General features: G+C 35.3%; 2 protein-coding genes across 6 annotated transcripts in view; both read right to left on the bottom strand.

Moving 5' to 3' along the window:
* Positions 1–8,175: 8,175 nt before the first annotated feature.
* The window catches only part of LOC127433700 (cAMP-specific 3',5'-cyclic phosphodiesterase 4D-like), a 330,842-nt gene continuing 320,461 nt past the window's right edge, over positions 8,176–18,556 (bottom strand). For all 5 annotated transcript variants that reach the window (XM_051685814.1, XM_051685815.1, XM_051685816.1 and 2 more), the window contains 7 exons: positions 17,678–17,776; positions 17,218–17,382; positions 15,484–15,583; positions 13,153–13,307; positions 12,902–13,024; positions 12,542–12,724; positions 8,176–11,557 (listed from right to left, as the gene is read on the bottom strand). In XM_051685814.1, the coding sequence (XP_051541774.1) occupies positions 11,120–11,557; positions 12,542–12,724; positions 12,902–13,024; positions 13,153–13,307; positions 15,484–15,583; positions 17,218–17,382; positions 17,678–17,776 (1,263 nt within the window). In that variant the 3' untranslated portion in view covers positions 8,176–11,119. The remainder of the gene's footprint in view (positions 11,558–12,541; positions 12,725–12,901; positions 13,025–13,152; positions 13,308–15,483; positions 15,584–17,217; positions 17,383–17,677; positions 17,777–18,556) is intronic.
* LOC127433694 (membrane-associated phosphatidylinositol transfer protein 2-like) overlaps positions 14,010–18,556 on the bottom strand; it is a 694,725-nt gene continuing 690,178 nt past the window's right edge. The window contains exon 27 of the transcript XR_007895915.1: positions 14,010–14,505. The gene's annotated coding sequence lies outside the window, so the exon portion shown is untranslated. The remainder of the gene's footprint in view (positions 14,506–18,556) is intronic.

Below are 18,556 nucleotides of genomic sequence, written 5' to 3'. Positions count from 1 at the left end.
CTTGGACTTACAATGACACCTAGCGGCTTGGATGCAGCATCATTCAATTTTCAGTTACAGATGCCATTTTAGGCATTTACCATTTACAGTCAGCCATGATTACTTTAATCAATGAGTGAAAGTGTCCAATGACAGGGTGGTTACTGAGATTAAGCGAGCAGTATTCAGCTGGTCATGTGATTCTAACATGGCAGCCCCCATGTGCGGACCCTCTCCATGTAGAATAAAACCGCTTTTATAAGGTTACTGATATGACTGGAGTCTTCATTTTAATGTGAGTGCTCATGATTATATACATAAGTTTCAAAATTATTATTAATTTAATTTTGGAGTAAAACTTTCTAAATCAGGAAAAAATGACTGTGCACCTTTAAGTGAACTAATCGTTATCATTTACTTTTTTTTTTATGATTTAAGGAATCAATTTCAATAACACGGTTCAATGACTCCATAACACAAAAAAGACACTTTATTTTTTGCAACATTCTGCGCAAAGATGCAATAGCAGAAATGAAGTCAGTTCTTCAAATAGACAATACAGAAAATAATTAGGGTGATGTAAATAAAGAGATGAAATAAAAGGGAAAATTAAAGACGATTAATGCATATATATATATATATATATATATATATATATATATATACACACACACAGAGCTCTGGAAGAAATTAAGAGACCACTGCAAAATGATCAGTTTCTCTGGATTTACTATTTATAGGTATGTGTTTGAGTAAAATGAAAAATTTTGTTTTTATGTTTCCCCTTAACGTTGAACATTCAGGGGAAAAAATAAAAGAATAATATATAATAGTAAGAGGTGAAGTATTATTTTTTTGAATAGGCGCTGTCGTTTTATTTATCAACTTCACTCATTAATTTCAGCCTAATCACTTTCCAGGAATTGCATAAAAGTGTCCCATATCTGACTGAATATATTTAATTTCCCTCTGACCACATAGTTTAATTTCTCCAAAGCAAGGCAGATCCATCTATAAAAGTTAGATGTTATGAATACTACTTTCCAGAGAAGGGGTGCCAATTAACCCCTCCCTGCCTTACATTAATTCTAGGGTGAGTTTTTCCCTATATCCTCATGCTAAAATCAACTGTAAATCCACATTTTAAAGCTGATTTTTAAAAAAGTTTCTTCCTGGAGGACCATGCCCCCGGACCCCTGATGAGTTTGCACCCTGATAATGAATTGTTTCTGTGCTGTTACTTTTGTTATTAGGGAGATTGCTTGTCACCAGGTACATCCGCATGGTGTTGCCTAGCAGTGGTCACGAGTAAAGGGAACTGCTGAAATGTTGCCAGGGATTAACCCCTGATTCCTGACAGTGAGGAACGCAACCCATGTCCACAACGTCTGAACCCTTGTAATTGTAGGAAGAAGTTTAGGTGTTGGGCTAGCCTACAGGTTTAAGGTTGGTTTGGGATTTGTACAGATTGGTCAATGTATTTGGACAATGACATTTTTGGCCATATTTTGGCTCTGTCCTTCAGCACATTGGATTTGAAATGAAACAATGATTAGGAGTTTAAAATGCAGACTTTCGGCTTTAGTATGAGGGTATTATGTGCTCATCATATTCAAAGAATCTGCAACCAAGTACTAAATACGATCATTTAATTTAGGTTTATAGGAACTTGTTTCAAATGGCTATAATTGCTACATGGTTCACTTGATACATCTGAAAATACCCACAAATTTAAGCGGAGAGTTTGCACGTGTAGTCCATTGTCATTATTTAATTTCAGATTCAATGTACTGGACAGAAATCATGCCAAAGTCCAAATACATATGGACTGTAGGTGTGTACTCTCACTTTTGTAATCTCTACCTCATTAAAATCTTTGGGAAACATTGGCTTTCGATGTGTATTTAATCTATGTCCTTCAATGTATTAACCTTAACACAGTTTCATCTTTCTTTAGTACTCCCAGTTCTCTCCAGCAGCAACAGGCTTGACTCGACTCAAGACCCGGTCTCCTCTGGGGCCTATGACATGGTCTGCTTCCAGTGGTGGAATGTAACTAAGTACATTTACTCAAGTACTGTACTTAAGTACAAATCTGAGGTACTTATACTTTACTTGAGTATTTCCATTTAATGCAACTTTATACTTTTACTCCACTACATCTCAGAGGCAAATCTTGTACTTTTTACACCACTACATTTGTCTGACAGCTTTAGTTACTACAGTAGTTACTTTTCATTTTACAATTTTACAGACCCTGTCCAGTGAAAACCATGTATCTCCAAATGTGGTGATTTTGAATGTGTGTGCTATACTGAAAGATTAAGTGTTCCTTTATGGGTTGAGAAAATTCTCCTATTTAAGCAAAATAAACTATTTAAACCCCCTTGGATTAGCTAGAAAATGCATTGTCACAAAGATGAAAACAATGCGGTTTTTCTTGACTTTTTAGATACGTGGTTCTCACAGGACAGCAACGCTACAAACATATGATGATAGAATATGATGCGTTGCTGTAAATTAAACTACCCAACAGTATTTAAAGTAGTTAAAATTAGCTCAACTTCAAACATCTACAGCAGTAAAATGCAACATACACATTAATGCAGCAGTAATATTAATCCAAAAACATCATATATAATAGTAAAACACTGACAGGGAACATTTTTCAGCAGAGTAAGTACTTTTACTTTTGGTACTTTAAGTAATTTTTGCTGATAATACTTACATACTTTTACTTAAGGTTTTGAATGCAGGACTTTTACTTGTAGTGAGTATATTCACAGTGTGTTATTAGTACTTTAGTACTTTAGTAAAAGATCTGAATACATCTTCCACCACTGTCTGCTTGTAGCAGTGTAATGCCCTCACACAAAAATTCAAGTAACTGTAGCATTACAGTGGATTTTCCATCATTGTATGGATAAGAATTTGACTCTGTGCTCTTGCATTTGTGTCTGGAGATGTTTTGAGCAGTCATCATTCAGTGAAGTTTATTGAGCGCTCATGGCCAGGTGTCCAGATCTCCTTTTCTTCCAGCTGTTGCGGTGAAAGAAAAAATGCAATGGCTACTTTGAACACATTTATGCCTTTCCTGGCCTGATTTCTGCCATCTCTCTCCCTGTAGGAGATGGAATGAGTTTCTATGAAGACTGCCCATTTAAGGAAAAACTTATCTACCCTCTCCCTGGATATATTATGTAATAAAATGTTTTGTTGAATGCAGTTGGTTGCCTTGTTTATTTTGCACTATTGACCAAACTTCTTTCTTGGGTTAAATTGAGCAGTTGCTTGCATTCACTGATATAAACTTGTTGAGCATACTTATGTGAACGTCTTAACATAAGAAGAGTAATTATGACCATAGAAGCACGAGAAAAATATGAATACATACATACTGTAAATATATTCTACGTTATGTGAGCAATTCCCCTTCCCTCCAAAATTAAACACAGAACAACTGATTAATGCTGTCTCTCCATCACTCCCCAGAAAAAATGCTACTATAAATGTAGTCAGCGTAGTAATCAATGCACATTATGTGTTAATATTTACAGAACATTGCTGCAAATATAGTCGCTGATGCTGTCTGTCCCGCTTAAACCCATTCAAACAGGATGACAGCTACATGAACCACGTGGCGGTGAGATCAAATAGTGTCGCAACTCTCTTTTACAACGGTGCTGCCCTAACCATAAATCCCTCGTTTAACGTTGGGATTCTTCAGAAGGATACCAAAGTCTTTTTAGCAAGTCAGTCCATTCAGTGGCCATCTTTAGAATGCATTCGGACAGCTATTTTTCTATGTACACAAGCGGCATACAAGTGCAGCTCCTATCTACCTGAATGGGAAAAGACCGAAATCTACAAAACGGCTGGTCAATATTGCATCAAAGAACATATAGTACAATTTGACAACAGTGGTATCATAAATTGTTCTTTACCTCAGATTGCGTTGCATGCGCATGCACGTTCTCGAATTGATTGACAGTCATTTTCTGTATCTAAAAGGTGATTGGCTCTTTTACCTGTAAGTCGGGACTTCCTTTCTTCATCTGTTGACCATTGGGCGTTCCAATTTCTCACATTCATTTAGCTGTTTTGCAGTGTGAAGCATTTCCATGTTTCCATTGATCATGGTATAAATAATGGGGGGTTGTACTTGCTTGTTCTGTTTATTGTGGGGAAGGGGGTTACCTTCTCCCATCCCCCCAGAATCTACGCCCCTGGCTAATGGTATGTTTGGGCTTTCAGCAGGACAAGTTTTTGAGCGGTTATGCAGACTGTTTTTCGGGGTGCACGCCACAACCTGTCGGTAGTACAAGGATCATCCCTATGCCCTAATCACTACCAAAAAAAAAAAAAAAAAAAAAAAAAAAAAAAATTCCATAAAATAGGAGTTGGGAACATTAGATGTACAGGTGCATCTCAATAAATTAGAATGTCGTGGAAAAGTTCATTTATTTCAGTAATTCAACTCAAATTGTGAAACTCGTGTATTAAATAAATTCAGTGCACACAGACTGAAGTAGTTTAAGTCTTTGGTTCTTTTAATTGTGATGATTTTGGCTCACATTTAACAAAAACCCACCAATTCACTATCTCAAAAAATTAGAATACATCATAAGACCAATAAAAAAAAACATTTTTAGTGAATTGTTGGCCTTCTGGAAAGTATGTTCATTTACTGTATATGTACTCAATACTTGGTAGGGGCTCCTTTTGCTTTAATTACTGCCTCAATTCGGCGTGGCATGGATGTGATCAGTTTGTGGCACTGCTGAGGTGGTATGGAAGCCCAGGTTTCTTTGACAGTGGCCTTCAGCTCATCTGCATTTTTTGGTCTCTTGTTTCTCATTTTCCTTCTTGACAATACCCCATAGATTCTCTATGGGGTTCAGGTCTGGTGAGTTTGCTGGCCAGTCAAGCACACCAACACCATGGTCATTTAACCAACTTTTGGTGCTTATGGCAGTGTGGGCAGGTGCCAAATCCTGCTGGAAAATGAAATCAGCATCTTTAAAAAGCTGGTCAGCAGAAGGAAGCATGAAGTGCTCCAAAATTTCTTGGTAAACGGGTGCAGTGACTTTGGTTTTCAAAAAACACAATGGACCAACACCAGCAGATGACATTGCACCCCAAATCATCACAGACTGTGGAAACTTAACACTGGACTTCAAGCAACTTGGGCTATGAGCTTCTCCACCCTTCCTCCAGACTCTAGGACCTTGGTTTCCAAATGAAATACAAAACTTGCTCTCATCTGAAAAGAGGACTTTGGACCACTGGGCAACAGTCCAGTTCTTCTTCTCCTTAGCCCAGGTAAGACGCCTCTGATGTTGTCTGTGGTTCAGGAGCGGCTTAACAAGAGGAATACGACAACTGTAGCCAAATTCCTTGACACGTCTGTGTGTGGTGGCTCTTGATGCCTTGACCCCAACCTCAGTTCATTCCTTGTGAAGTTCACCCAAATTCTTGAATCGATTTTGCTTGACAATCATAAGGCTGCAGTTCTCTCGGTTGGTTGTGCATCTTTTTCTTCCACACTTTTTCCTTCCACTCAACTTTCTGTTAACATGCTTGGATACAGCACTCTGTGAACAGCCAGCTTCTTTGGCAATGAATGTTTGTGGCTTACCCTCCTTGTGAAGGGTGTCAATGATTGTCTTCTGGACAACTGTCAGATCAGCAGTTTTCCCCATGATTGTGTAGCCTAGTGAACCAAACTGAGAGACCATTTTGAAGGCTCAGGAAACTTTTGCAGGTGTTTTGAGTTGACTAGCTGATTGGCATGTCACCATATTCTAATTTTTTGAGATGGTGAATTGGTGGGTTTTTGTTAAATGTGAGCCAAAATCATCACAATTAAAAGAACCAAAGACTTAAACTACTTCAGTCTGTGTGCATTGAATTTATTTAATACACGAGTTTCACAATTTGAGTTGAATTACTGAAATAAATGAACTTTTCCACGACATTCTAATTTATTGAGATGCACCTGTAATTTAGGAACATTGTAATGTACATACCATTGAAGAGACTGTAAGTCACAGCCTTTTTTCCACACTTCCGTCAAAAATTAAATATAGCACTACTGTGCTCTATTGGGTTTAAGAAGAACACAAGATAAATCCGAATCATATGTTGCCACTGCTACTCATCACAGCCAAAAATACACAAGTTTATATCTGGATGAAACTGCGTCTGTTACTCGATCTGGCCACCAGATGGCAGCAGAATCACAGTTTTAGCAGTTACTAAACTGAGTGCACAATTGTTTTTGTTTTTCTTTGAGAAATGTGCATTCTAAACAAATCATTTATGGTGTTTTGGATTTTATTTAAATCATTGTATTAATGTCATATGAAATCGATTATCTTGATTGATTTAACACATAAAAGACTATGAATGAAGCACCATTCCGCTCCGGCTGTCACAATACAGCGCTCATGGTTAAAAATATTTGTATGAGATTCGTATTTTATTTAGTATTTTATATATTTTTGGTGTGTTTTAGTGTGTGTGATTTCCGGTGGTTTTAGAGAGTTACTGTAGTTTACATTTTCTCAGGCTGCATTGAACTTACCTCAAAGATGTGATTATTTATTATTTAATGAAACTCACACTTCAGCTTTAAAATCTGTAGCTTATCTTTGACTAAAAATCAGTACACACTGTCTATGAACGAAGCTTCTCTTTGGAGAAAAATCAGATGGCAAATCTTCCAATAAATACAGACGTGACGCACAAGCGCTGCCGTTCACTAACTGTCCACTAGATGTCGCCGGAGCGCATGAAGAAATGATGACGCACTGAACCACATCAAAGACCGTTTGAGTCATCAGGATATTGAGCAAACAGATAAAAAGATTTTCTTCACCAACGCAAGACACCATAAATGCTTTATCTGCTTCTCTGCAACAAATACAAACATGCGACATGTGTGTAATCAACCCATGCTTTATTTCATTTGTTGCATATAAAAATATGTAGTTTATGGTCTTTAAATCGATTGGATTTGGATCTACAGTACCATCAAAGAGATAAAAGTAACCACTGAAAGGAGTCAATTTCAGTTTTTAATGAGCAGAACTTAATCAAAAGTTAAAGTATCCCTGTAATGACACTGAAAAAATACCAGGAATAAAAATTAATAATCATAATAATAGCCACGATTGGCTTTGGTCCAGGGCTGCTAAAATCTACAGTATACGTGTCAGAAAATATGCTTATTTATTTAAACATCTGAAACTGTTTAGTGCACAAGCACATCTACAAGGCTGGATGAGACGAAGGTAGCAGACGGTACCTGAACGGTGTTGAAGAACAGCATGGAAATAGAAGATTACAAGCAGCCAAGCACCTCTAGGGCAAACTGAACGATTTCTATGCAGATCTGAGAGTCTATTGCATCCACTGCATTGCATACGGCATCCAAAACCAAAGCAATGACAGCAGTGTTCACTATGTGCCACTTTTGGACCAAACAAATAAATAAAATAAAAAAATAACAAAAAAACATAATAAATCAAACTAGTGTCCTAAGCTTTAGCTTTAAATGCAGCGCATAATATGCCCTGATACCCTGGCAGCAAATGGGTTAGACATCATTTTGGACAGTTCTCTAACATGTAAAAAGACACAACATGTACAGACAGACAAATAAAAGACGCTTTTAAGTTAAGGCACAGCCCTGGGGCCAAACGCCAGTGGCGACTTCTCTTGTACTGTTTGGCTTTCCCCCCAGTTTTCCATAAACAAGCTTGAAAGTGACCTTTTTTTTTTTTTTTTTTCATTTTTATACAGAAAATTCTTTTTTTTTTTTTTTACATTGAATATTATTTATAATAATAAACATTCTCTCAACAAGAGTTTACAAATACATCAACTCCATCACGATTCGGGACGAAGTTTTGAATCTGTCATCATTTACAACAAACATTACAATATGTACAGCAAAATAAATACATTGTTGTAAACAGTGAGAAAAATAAAATCCACAATTAGGTAAGGTCATCTGGTGAGGAAAGAAATATCATGGCACAAACGTAAAAAAAAAAAAAAAAAAAAAAAACTAATAATAATAATAAACTAAAAAAAATAATAATAATAAAAAAAAAAATTATAAAAAAAAATAAATAATAATAATTATATATATATATATATATATATATATATATATATATATATACACACACACACACACACACTCCCAGACAAAAGTTTTGAAACATTTTTTTTTTTTTCACATTTTAGAATAATATAAAATAAATGGAACTATGGGAATTATGTTGTGACTAAACAAAATCCAAAATAAATCAAAACTGTGTTATATTTTAGCATCTTCAAAGTAGTCACCCTTTGTCTAGAATTTGCAGACATGTACTCTTGACATTTTCTCAAACAACTTCTTGAGGTATCACCCTGGGATGCTTTTTAAACAGTATTGAAGGAGTTCCCATCTATGTTGGGCACTTATTGGCTGCTTTTCTTTATTATTTGGTCCAAGTCATCCATTTCAAAAACTTGTTTTTTTTTAATTACATTTTAGTTTTATAATGAAATCAGTTAATATGGTGGCACAATTATATTTTTGTCTACAAAACTAATTTCAAACATTTAAGCATACGCCTTCAGATCAAAAGATTTTTAAGATCATGAGAAACATTTCAGTCAAGTGTTTCAAATCTTTTGACTGGTAGTGTGTGTGTATGTATATATATATATATATATATATAAAACAAAACCAGTACTACTCAAAAACCAGAGTTCAAGTTTCTGTGAGCATGTTATATTTCCTACAGCTTTTAAAAAGGTTTGTTCTATGTACACGACAAAAAAGACAGTAGTTTTTAGTAACTTGCAAGTCCACACGCTCTGCGCTACAGTTGATGGTCTACAGTACTGCTTTCAAACAGAAGCAAAATAGCAATGTAATAAATAAAACCATATACATGTATAAATAATAATTCATTATTAAAAGCCACTGATCACTGTGTGTCGCATAGTGCAGGGAGGGAAATTTTGGCATGAAATGCGCAAATGTGGAATTGACGCTAAACTGCATCTAGCCCTAAGAGAAAATCTCTGATCTAATGGGATGAAGATTTGTGTTTTACAAATCAAAACATTAAACAAACAATGAAATCATGCCATACCAACAGCTCGCGTAATCATATTTCGAAAGGCGTTGCTCAACACGTACTCTACGATCATAGAATATCTTTGCGCAGAACTTCTGACCTATAAAGTAATGGTTTCAGCATTATGATAAAAGTTACATTTTCAAAGGACATTTTCTGGACACGTTTCGTTAGAATCATCAAACAACAAGTATAATACTTACATATTCATAGCTATACCTTTAAAATATATAATTCATTAAAACACATGATCAACAACCAATTTCATGTGTTATATAATTGTGTTATTCATTATATACTCTTTAGAGGTGTAACCATGAATACTTAGTAAATAAAACAATAATGTCACACTGTAAAAAATCGTTTTGTGTTTAGTGAGAATCTCCCAGTTTATTCATGTGAACATACTTATTAGGCATTATGAACGCATTAATAGGGATGCCACGGTGTGAGTTTTTGATGGTTAGATTACCGTCTGAGGAAAAAAGAAAAATCGCAGTTAATCGGTTTTATGATTTATTTTGCCAATTTAAGCAAAGTTGCATCTCTCAATTTATCCCTTTTAAAGCACCACAGCTATAAATATTAAAGTCACTAGTTTGATGTTGGACAACCAGTGGAACATCCCATCCAGTTTATAAAATGTGTACCTTTGTTTTCTTCAGTAACCCTCAGTCATTCAAATGCTTCCAAACAGCCGATTTAAGTTGCTTTTTAGTGGATATGAGTCTAGTAGATTGAATTCCTCGGTTATATTTTGGAGATTGTGTGTAGCTCCAGTTTCATATTAATTGAAATTTCAAACTCAGTCTGTGCTATCTGGCCAAGCACCACGTAGAAACCATCCATAACCATCATAAAAGCCACACATTTAAGTTTACACCAAAAAACTCTATTATATATATATATACTGTATAATATTTTTGCCACGTGTAAATAAAACATTTAATGGTTTTTAACCATAGATTAGAAATATTTGTGGTAAATTAACTGTGACATTTTTATTTGTGAAACCGTATAATCACGACATCCCTACACATTAAGAATACCTTCAATTTTAAGTGTTGCCAAAATCATTGCTCTGAAACAAGATAAAATGCACAATATATATATATATATATATATATATATATATATATATATTTAAAGGAACATGTTGAATAACACAAAACAGTGTTATAAACAAAGCATTTGTAGCTGAACTGTATTAAGAGGCTCACTGGAGGTAAGTGTTTTTAAATCCGAAAGGAGAGGGTTTGTGCGACACAGCAGTGATGTATAATGCAAACATACAACCTGACGCAGGGCGACCGTCACGTTGCGTACTTGCAAGTTACCCTTCACGTTAAGGTTCCTTGAAAACACAACAGCTGCTGTTTTGTTATTAAAAGTAACATAAAAATCTGTATGTATACCGTACAAAATCATCCAAGAGGCCATGACAGCAACAGGTTGTGCTTTTTTGTCTTTTGTTTCAGTCAATGTTTAGGAAGACTCAAAACGTAGAAAAAAAGGTCTCTGAAATCCAAGGAAATGCGCTCCTTTCTATGTTTTTCCCCGCTGGTCAGGGCTGGTGTTGTTTTTGTGAGCGAAATCTCCTCCAATTGCTTTGTGCAGTGGGCGTCTACAGTAACGGCCCTCCTTATGGTCACATGACCTAGCGCGGGAGAACCAGAGAGAAGAGCGGGAGGAGGGGCATCCACGTGGACGGTGTCAACAGACATCGTCAGCCGTGTGCCAGAAGACGCAAGGTGGGCGAAGGTAAACAAAAAGTTTGAAAAAACAAGAGGACTAAATATTATTCCTGAGTGCAAATAAAACGGCAACCTACCGAAGTCTTAATGTCCTCTCGTCTCCAGGCAGCTCGTAGGGAGACCAAATGAGACACAGAAAGAGGGAGGCCGAGGTCTCGGAGTGCAACGTGCGCTTTGGAACTCAATTTTACTGTCAATTATTACATATTTCAAGTTTTGTGCCATCATGGCGTTCAGTTCACGCTATGTGTCTGCAGGCTGCTCGTCTTCCTCCTCCTCGTCCTCGTCCTCTACCATGCTAGGTTCCATGGAAACTTCCTCAGAAATCCCCTCCTCGGCTTCCGGTATCTCTGTGGATTCCGAGTCTAGCGTGATGATCGTTTTGGAGTCACTACAGCTGTTGTCCTCCTCCTCTTCCTCCTCGGCTTGGCTGCCGCTGTCCTTCTCCGTATCAGACTCACCATCCTCTTCTAGGGTCAGTTCGAACTGGAACTTCTCAGACCCGCCGGAGCGGTTGCCCTCTTCGGGCTGGTCTGGAGCGGGAGACGGGCTCTGAGGAATGGTGCTCTGGTACCACTCTCTGTTGTCCTCTAACGTGTCCAGGATGTCCTGGGCGTCCGGGTGTACGAGGTCGGCCCACGTCTCCCACAGTGGATGGACAATGTAGTCGATGAAGCCCACCTAGAGATGGAGAGACGTTTGTAAGCATTTCAACTACCACTTTCGTTTTGATACAGGCCTGGTATTACAATCCATTTCAAGCGTTAGGCTTCTACAGCCTATTAATGTCAAAATGTTATATTTACGATGTATTTTTTCCGTCCAAGTGCAAGAATGCAAATACAAATCAGAAGTGTTAAAAATAGTCTATCGGCATATCAGTAACGACAACCTATTTTAATAACTCTTGTGCAAACAGTTATTCAAGATTGCGGTTCTCATTAGAGGTAGACCGATATCAGTTTTACAGATTAATCTGTGCCGATAGTTTCTTTTTTGGTTATCAACAAAAATCTATGCTGAGAGTTTTTTCATAATTTCAAAATAAGAGTAAGAATAAAAATATTGTTTTAAATAAGAATAATAAGAATAAGAGTGTATTTCGGGCTTGTTTATACTTAAAAGTCCCACTTGTTCACCAAATCTGAATTTTTTCTGGTCATTATTGGGATTTTGGTTTAAAAAACTGCATCTGGGATTTTATTCATTTTGGACTATTTTTCATTGCCCGCCATAGTAAAGAAAGAATAAGAATTTGTTTGACATTTTATAAATCGGTTTTAAAAACTATCGGCCTTTCACAACACCTTAGTTATTGGTATCGGAAAAATCCACTATCGGTCGACCTATAGTTCTCAATTTGTGTAGCATAATTAAAAAACTATGGCATGCATATGTTCCACACAAAATAAGTATTTTAATGTAAATTCTATTAATCCAAATAATTGCAATTACAATATCAACGGAAATAATCGACAATTATGATTTTTGTCATAATCGTGCAGCCCTAGTTGAACCAACAAAAGGGGCTCTCCTAAGAGAAATTAGAGCAATCACATGCAAAGTGTAAAACAACTTTAATGTACTGAACCCAGTCACAAGTTTACAACTCACTCAAAGATACTGCAGACATTTGTATCAATATCTTAGAAGTAATGGTGTTACCTGAGACTTCTCAACTGATGCATTGTGTTTGTCACACATGGGGCTGATCTCCATCCCTCGCTCTCTCTCTTTGTCTCCCTGACTAAAGAACTCCTCCATGATGCGATCCGTCCACTGTCTGTACAGCTGCAGAGGTTTGGTGGGGTTACTGAGATCCGCACAGTGGACCATGTTCTGTAGCACCTGAACACCACATGCACAGTTAAATGCCACAGATTGCAGGCCTTGTTGACTGAATAAAATAAATACCTTGTTGAGCTTAACAAGTCTAATTCTGGTACAATCGCTGAACTTTTTTTCTTTGAATATTGAATTTATTGCTTGTTTTGACTTGGCACATGGTAAAGACAAACATCTCACTTGTATCCTATCTGAATAGTTATCCAAGAGCAACACGCCAGAACTGGTGACCTTCTTCGTCTCCACCATCGTCTTCAGATCGGCCAGCAGGTTCATGTGTTTGGACATATCAGTAGCTAAGACCTTCAATAATGATAAACATACACTGTGAGCTATGTTAAAGTAATATAATTGATTTAATTTCAAAATAAAATAATAAACTAAAATAAATAAATAATTCAGAATACAACAATTCGGTCAGCAGAACATACGATATCTATGACCATCTTGCGCAGCGATTGTCTCTGTTTTTTGTTGAGGTTCTGGAAGATGTCACAGTTCTCCTCCTGCAGGAGTTTGAAGCCGACGGCGAGATGATGGTTTTCCAGCACTGATGCGTCATTGTACATGAGCGCCAACTCGGAGTCTGCGAATAAACACAAACACAAACAAAAATTAACAAAAACACTGGAAATTATGTAATGCCCAAATGCAACCCTGACCCAGAGTAAATTTTTTCAATTTATTTGTTTTCACTCTATGACTGTTTTAGTTTAGTTTTTTATTATAGTTTTACGATTTTAGGGCTGTTAATGTGTTGACTCATCATTTAAATGTTAAACATTGTTACATTTCTCCTGCCTCTAGCATGACTGACGGTTTACTACTATTTAATGGCAAATTTTATAATATACTGCATTGCAAAATAATGTTTTTCTTAATGAGTATTTTGGTCTTGTTTTCCAGTAAAAATATGTAAATATCCTTAAAACTTTCTCGAGGAGCACAACTATATAAAGTCTTGTTTTCAGAGAAATCTAAGAAAATGTTGTAACATTTATTGTTAAAAAAATACGTTTTCCCTTTGTATCAAGTTTATTTTTCTTACTCCATTGGCAAGTAGTTAATTCTTGTTTTACACATGAATATCACAAACATTCCTCTGAAAACAAGAGTTTATTTAGTTGTGCTTCTCAAGAAAGGTTTAAGGATATTTATATATTTTTACTGGAAAACAAGACAAAAATACTCAGTAAGAAATTGATTTTTGCAATGCAGTATATTATACCATCAGTAATGCTAGGCAGCCTGAGTAATTTAACAATGGTAAACATTTAAAAGATATGTCAAAACATTAACAGCCCTAAAATACTAAAACTATACTTAAAAACGAAATATATTGAAAAACTAAAGCTAAACTGGAACTAGAAAACACTGGGGGAAAAACAGAGTAAAAAATAAAAAAATAAATAAAATTGCAGTGTGTGTTTGTATTTCCTGAATATATATTTTAGTGTTTGTTTTACAAATATGTTGTTTTCATTTAGTTTAAGGTTATTTTTTTTTTTTTTGGGTCACACTTTATATTAGGTGTCTTTAACTACTATGTACTAGCATTTAATACATACAAGACTATGTATTTACTGTGTAACTACATGTTCTGTAAAATTCCCACATTTGCTGCTACTGAGGTTGAGTAAGGGTTGGGTTAGGGGTAAAGTTAACATTGTAACTACAAATGTATTTAAATGCAAGTACTTTAAATGTAATTGCAATGCAACAACATGTTTGTACATAATACGTAGATTGTATCAAATGGTTAAGTACATAGTAGTTAAGGCCATCTAATATAAAGTGGGTCCATTTTTTGTTAATGATAGTAGTCTTGCCTTGACCTTGAAATAATTTGCACATCAGTGTGTGTATCTGCAAGCTTCTACTGTGATGGACACACAAACAGCGACAGAACTCCATCACAGTCCATGAGAGATTACAGTGTGTGACGCAAGTGACGGTCGGCTCGACACTCACACTCTAAAGCCTTTCACAGACAGACAGCTACACACACTCATGAGGGCTGAATCGTATTTATCTGTCATATCAGTGCATCAATTCTGCTCATGCCCAAATAAGTTACGTAAACAGGCAGCCAGTTGCGTGGCTATTAAGACAGATGTGTGCTGCTCTTTCTGTCTTTCTAGAGCTGACGGATTTGGGCCGTCAATAAACAATCAGACTTATCTTCCCTTAAAGGAACAGTTCACTCAAAATATGCACTTTCATAAAACATGTTTTTCCAAATCTGTTTGACCTTCTTTCTTCACTGGAACACAAAAGAAGATGTTAGCAGAATAACAGCCTCAGTCACTATTCACTTTCATTGTATGGTAAAAAAAGGATGGAATGCAAGTCAATGGCAACTAAAGCTAATGTTTTGCTTAACATCAGTTCTTTCAAGGAGGAAAGAAACTAACAGTTTCACTGACTTCAAAGAGCAGTTCATTGTGATGTATCTGAAGGGTTTAAAAACCTTGTGAACTTTGGGCATCAAAGTCAAGTTCATATATATTATTATTTATAAATCTTAATATTAATTCCAGTCCTCAATGCTGATTGGTCAAATACAGGGCTAAAATACACAAAATCTGTTGACATAAAAAATGTAATTATATAAAAACATTTTGTGGTCTGATCTTAAAATTAGTAGCCAAATTGATTCCCATCAATGCTTTGATAATTCAGTAATTTAATGTGGAATTGCACTGATATGGTTTGCAACACTTATTTTTAGAATAACCCATATATCCATAAAGAATACTTACTGGTGTTAATAAGGAACTGGTTTGAGACACCTGGGTGGTCTACATCATGAATTGCACTGGCAAAAATTGCAGCAAGAATTTCAAGGTCTGTGAAAACCGCCTGAAAGAGAGTGACATATTGATGTATGGTCAGTACTGGAAAGCAGATATTATATTAGACCACATACCTTGTTCTATAAATAGCATATATAGCAAGTCCAATTCAGAGTAGTGTGCATTAATTCTCAGCACACTTTGAAAGGGACAAATTTACACATTTGTAGCATTTTATTTCCCCCCGAAAGTTCACTTATAATGTTTGTTAAGGTCTCTAAACCTTTGTGCTGTGTTAGTTTTGTGCTAACACATTTTGTGTTCCTGGTCAAAAATGACCGGCCCACTAAGATTGCTTATAAATCTCTCATATTACATATATTATCACTAGATATTGCATTAGATCTTTTTTATCAACTTCTTTTTTAGTAATTATGACAGGTTTTGTGCTCCTTTTTTGAACATATTTAAAAAAAATTATATATATTTTTATTAATAGAAGGATTTATAGCTCATACCGGGCTAGCGGGGTGCACTGAGGAAAACAAAAAAATATATAATAATTACATAATACATTAATAACCACTTGCTTGATCTGAACAAAATATTTTGAAGCTTAGAATCTTGACTTTACAATGAATATATCTGATCCTACCTTTAATTTGCCAACAAATAAGAACTGTTTTGTTCACATCATTTGCAAATTGCTATCACAACAATTATGAAACCATAAAAAAGATGAGATAGCCATGTGTTATATATCATTGGAAAGGTCTCAATTTGTGTAATGGAATGAGCAAAGTTAGTTTCACTCAGAGGCCAAACTGCAGTGAGTTTTAGTGTATGAAATTCCCACAGACACACATAAATATAATAAATAGGAGTGTCTTTTTTTGTTACATTTTTTCTTATTACTTCCTAAAACACACATATACAAAATGACATATCGTAACTTACAGCAGACTATCCTGATTCAAACGAGCCTAAACACAACATAATATGATGAGTAGATCTTGAAATATTTCTCAAAGAATGTACATGGAAAGACGAGGCAAATAAGGACACTCAAACATCCACATATGTGCTCATCTAAAGGATTGGAATGCTCCTGAATACTTAATATTTCTATCTTTTATAGTCTAATCCATTCATTTCTAATGGCCGGACATTTTTGACCAGGAACACAACAAGTGTAAAAAAGTAAAATAAACAAGAAAGAAATAAAATAAAAATGAAATTTGTCAAATTTGTATTTATTTTTTGTGTGTTTTCAGATACCATATGTGAAAGCCAAGGACTTTTATTCCAATTGGATTAAGTTAAATAAAAAAAAAAACCTAACAAGAATAAAGTCGCCAGGGTCAAAATTACCAGAACGCAACATAAGAGTTAAACATATTTAGTTTTTCATTACCATTTTCCACCCTCTCTCTGACACTTAGAGTTAAACAGGCTGTTTTTGCTATTGTAACTTTAATATTTTTTTATAAATTACCCTCTTTTATATAACCAAATCATTTTTGTTGCTTAGTTTCAATAAATGTTCTGGATAGACTGGGGAGGAACTTTTGCAGTGTGAACATTACAGTATATTGACATTGTATTTCAAATTCTTATTTCAAAAGAACAAAAAAATCCCACAAATTTCTATGATTTGTCCCTTTTAAAATGCCTCTAAATATTGCTAGCACCAGCTCTCACCTCCAAAGCAGGCGTGGAGAGCAGGACATGTGTGGACTGGGTGACGTCAGCAGCATGAATATTATTGTGATACGCAACATCTGCATGGTAATGATCTTCTAAGGTCATCAGGTATGTTATAAAAGTGTCCAAGGGAATTTTAAATGTTTTGAGTAATTCTCTCTCCTGTGGGATGGAAAAAACAGAGATAGAAACATAAATACAAGTTAAACACTGAGCCAGAATTAATGCAGGCTGGGATTTGTTTTACAATGTTTTACATGTCATTTGATTGGATTATAAAAGTTGGCTGTGATATTATTGGTTACATCGGCAGAAAAGAAGTTGACATTTTGCCTTTAAAATAAAGTGTATTGTTGAATTGCACACAATAAGACTAGGAACATATGGTCAAGTAAATAGTCATGTTGTCTATAAGGATGACAGCATTGCATTGGTAAGTGTCCGTGATTGGCCTCACCTGAAATATGGTGTACATCATCACCGTTAAAGGCCTGTTGCCTGAAAACTCGGTGACTTTAAAAACATTAAGGCCCCATTTGTTTACGTCCTCCAGTTCCTGAAACAGACCAGTGTATCATTATTAGATGGTCTGTACTTTTATTTGTGATGTAATAACACCAAAATGCAAAAACATTAAAAATAATTAAAACTAACATTGGTCTGGGTTGCGTAACCGTTATACAATGTTCTAGAATGATCCAGGACTCCTTTTACAAAAAAACAGATGAGTTTGAGGTAAAGCTAAGATTATATCGTTAGTTAATCTGCAATCGATCTGAATCCCCTGCTGAAAAGCCCAGCTGCTAATGTTCTCGTCAAGCTGATTAAAAATATAAATTCTGTCATCGTTAGGGCTGTAACGATTATGAAATTTGGCTGGCGATTAATTGTCAAACAAATAATTGCGATTATGATGTTTATTTGTCTCTTTTAGTGCTTTCACGATTAATTATCATATAAATTGTCATATTTCTTAAGGTGCATGTGTGCTTCATACACCTTAAGAAGTCATTTTTACATATTTAACTTCAAATTTATACATCAAATAAAAAAATAGGGAAATATGATTTCCTTTTAAGGCTTTAAAATGATATGAATGACATAAAAATATATGTAATATCAAAATATTTCAAAATACATAAAATAAGTCTCTCTTTTTGGTCAACTTTAGTTTTGGTCAATTTTACATTTACACTGATGCTTTTGTTGTTTTTTATGAAAAAAAAAAGAAATATATATATATATATATAAAAATACAAAATATATTTTATTATATTTATATAATATAATATTACATTAAGCAATGGTAAAATATTTCTGTTCTTATTTCTTCACT

This window comes from Myxocyprinus asiaticus, chromosome 43 (assembly GCF_019703515.2).
Source record: "Myxocyprinus asiaticus isolate MX2 ecotype Aquarium Trade chromosome 43, UBuf_Myxa_2, whole genome shotgun sequence".
Classification (NCBI taxonomy): domain Eukaryota; kingdom Metazoa; phylum Chordata; class Actinopteri; order Cypriniformes; family Catostomidae; genus Myxocyprinus; species Myxocyprinus asiaticus.
Note: the sequence above shows the minus strand (reverse complement) of the source record. Positions and strands in the feature narration are given on the sequence as shown.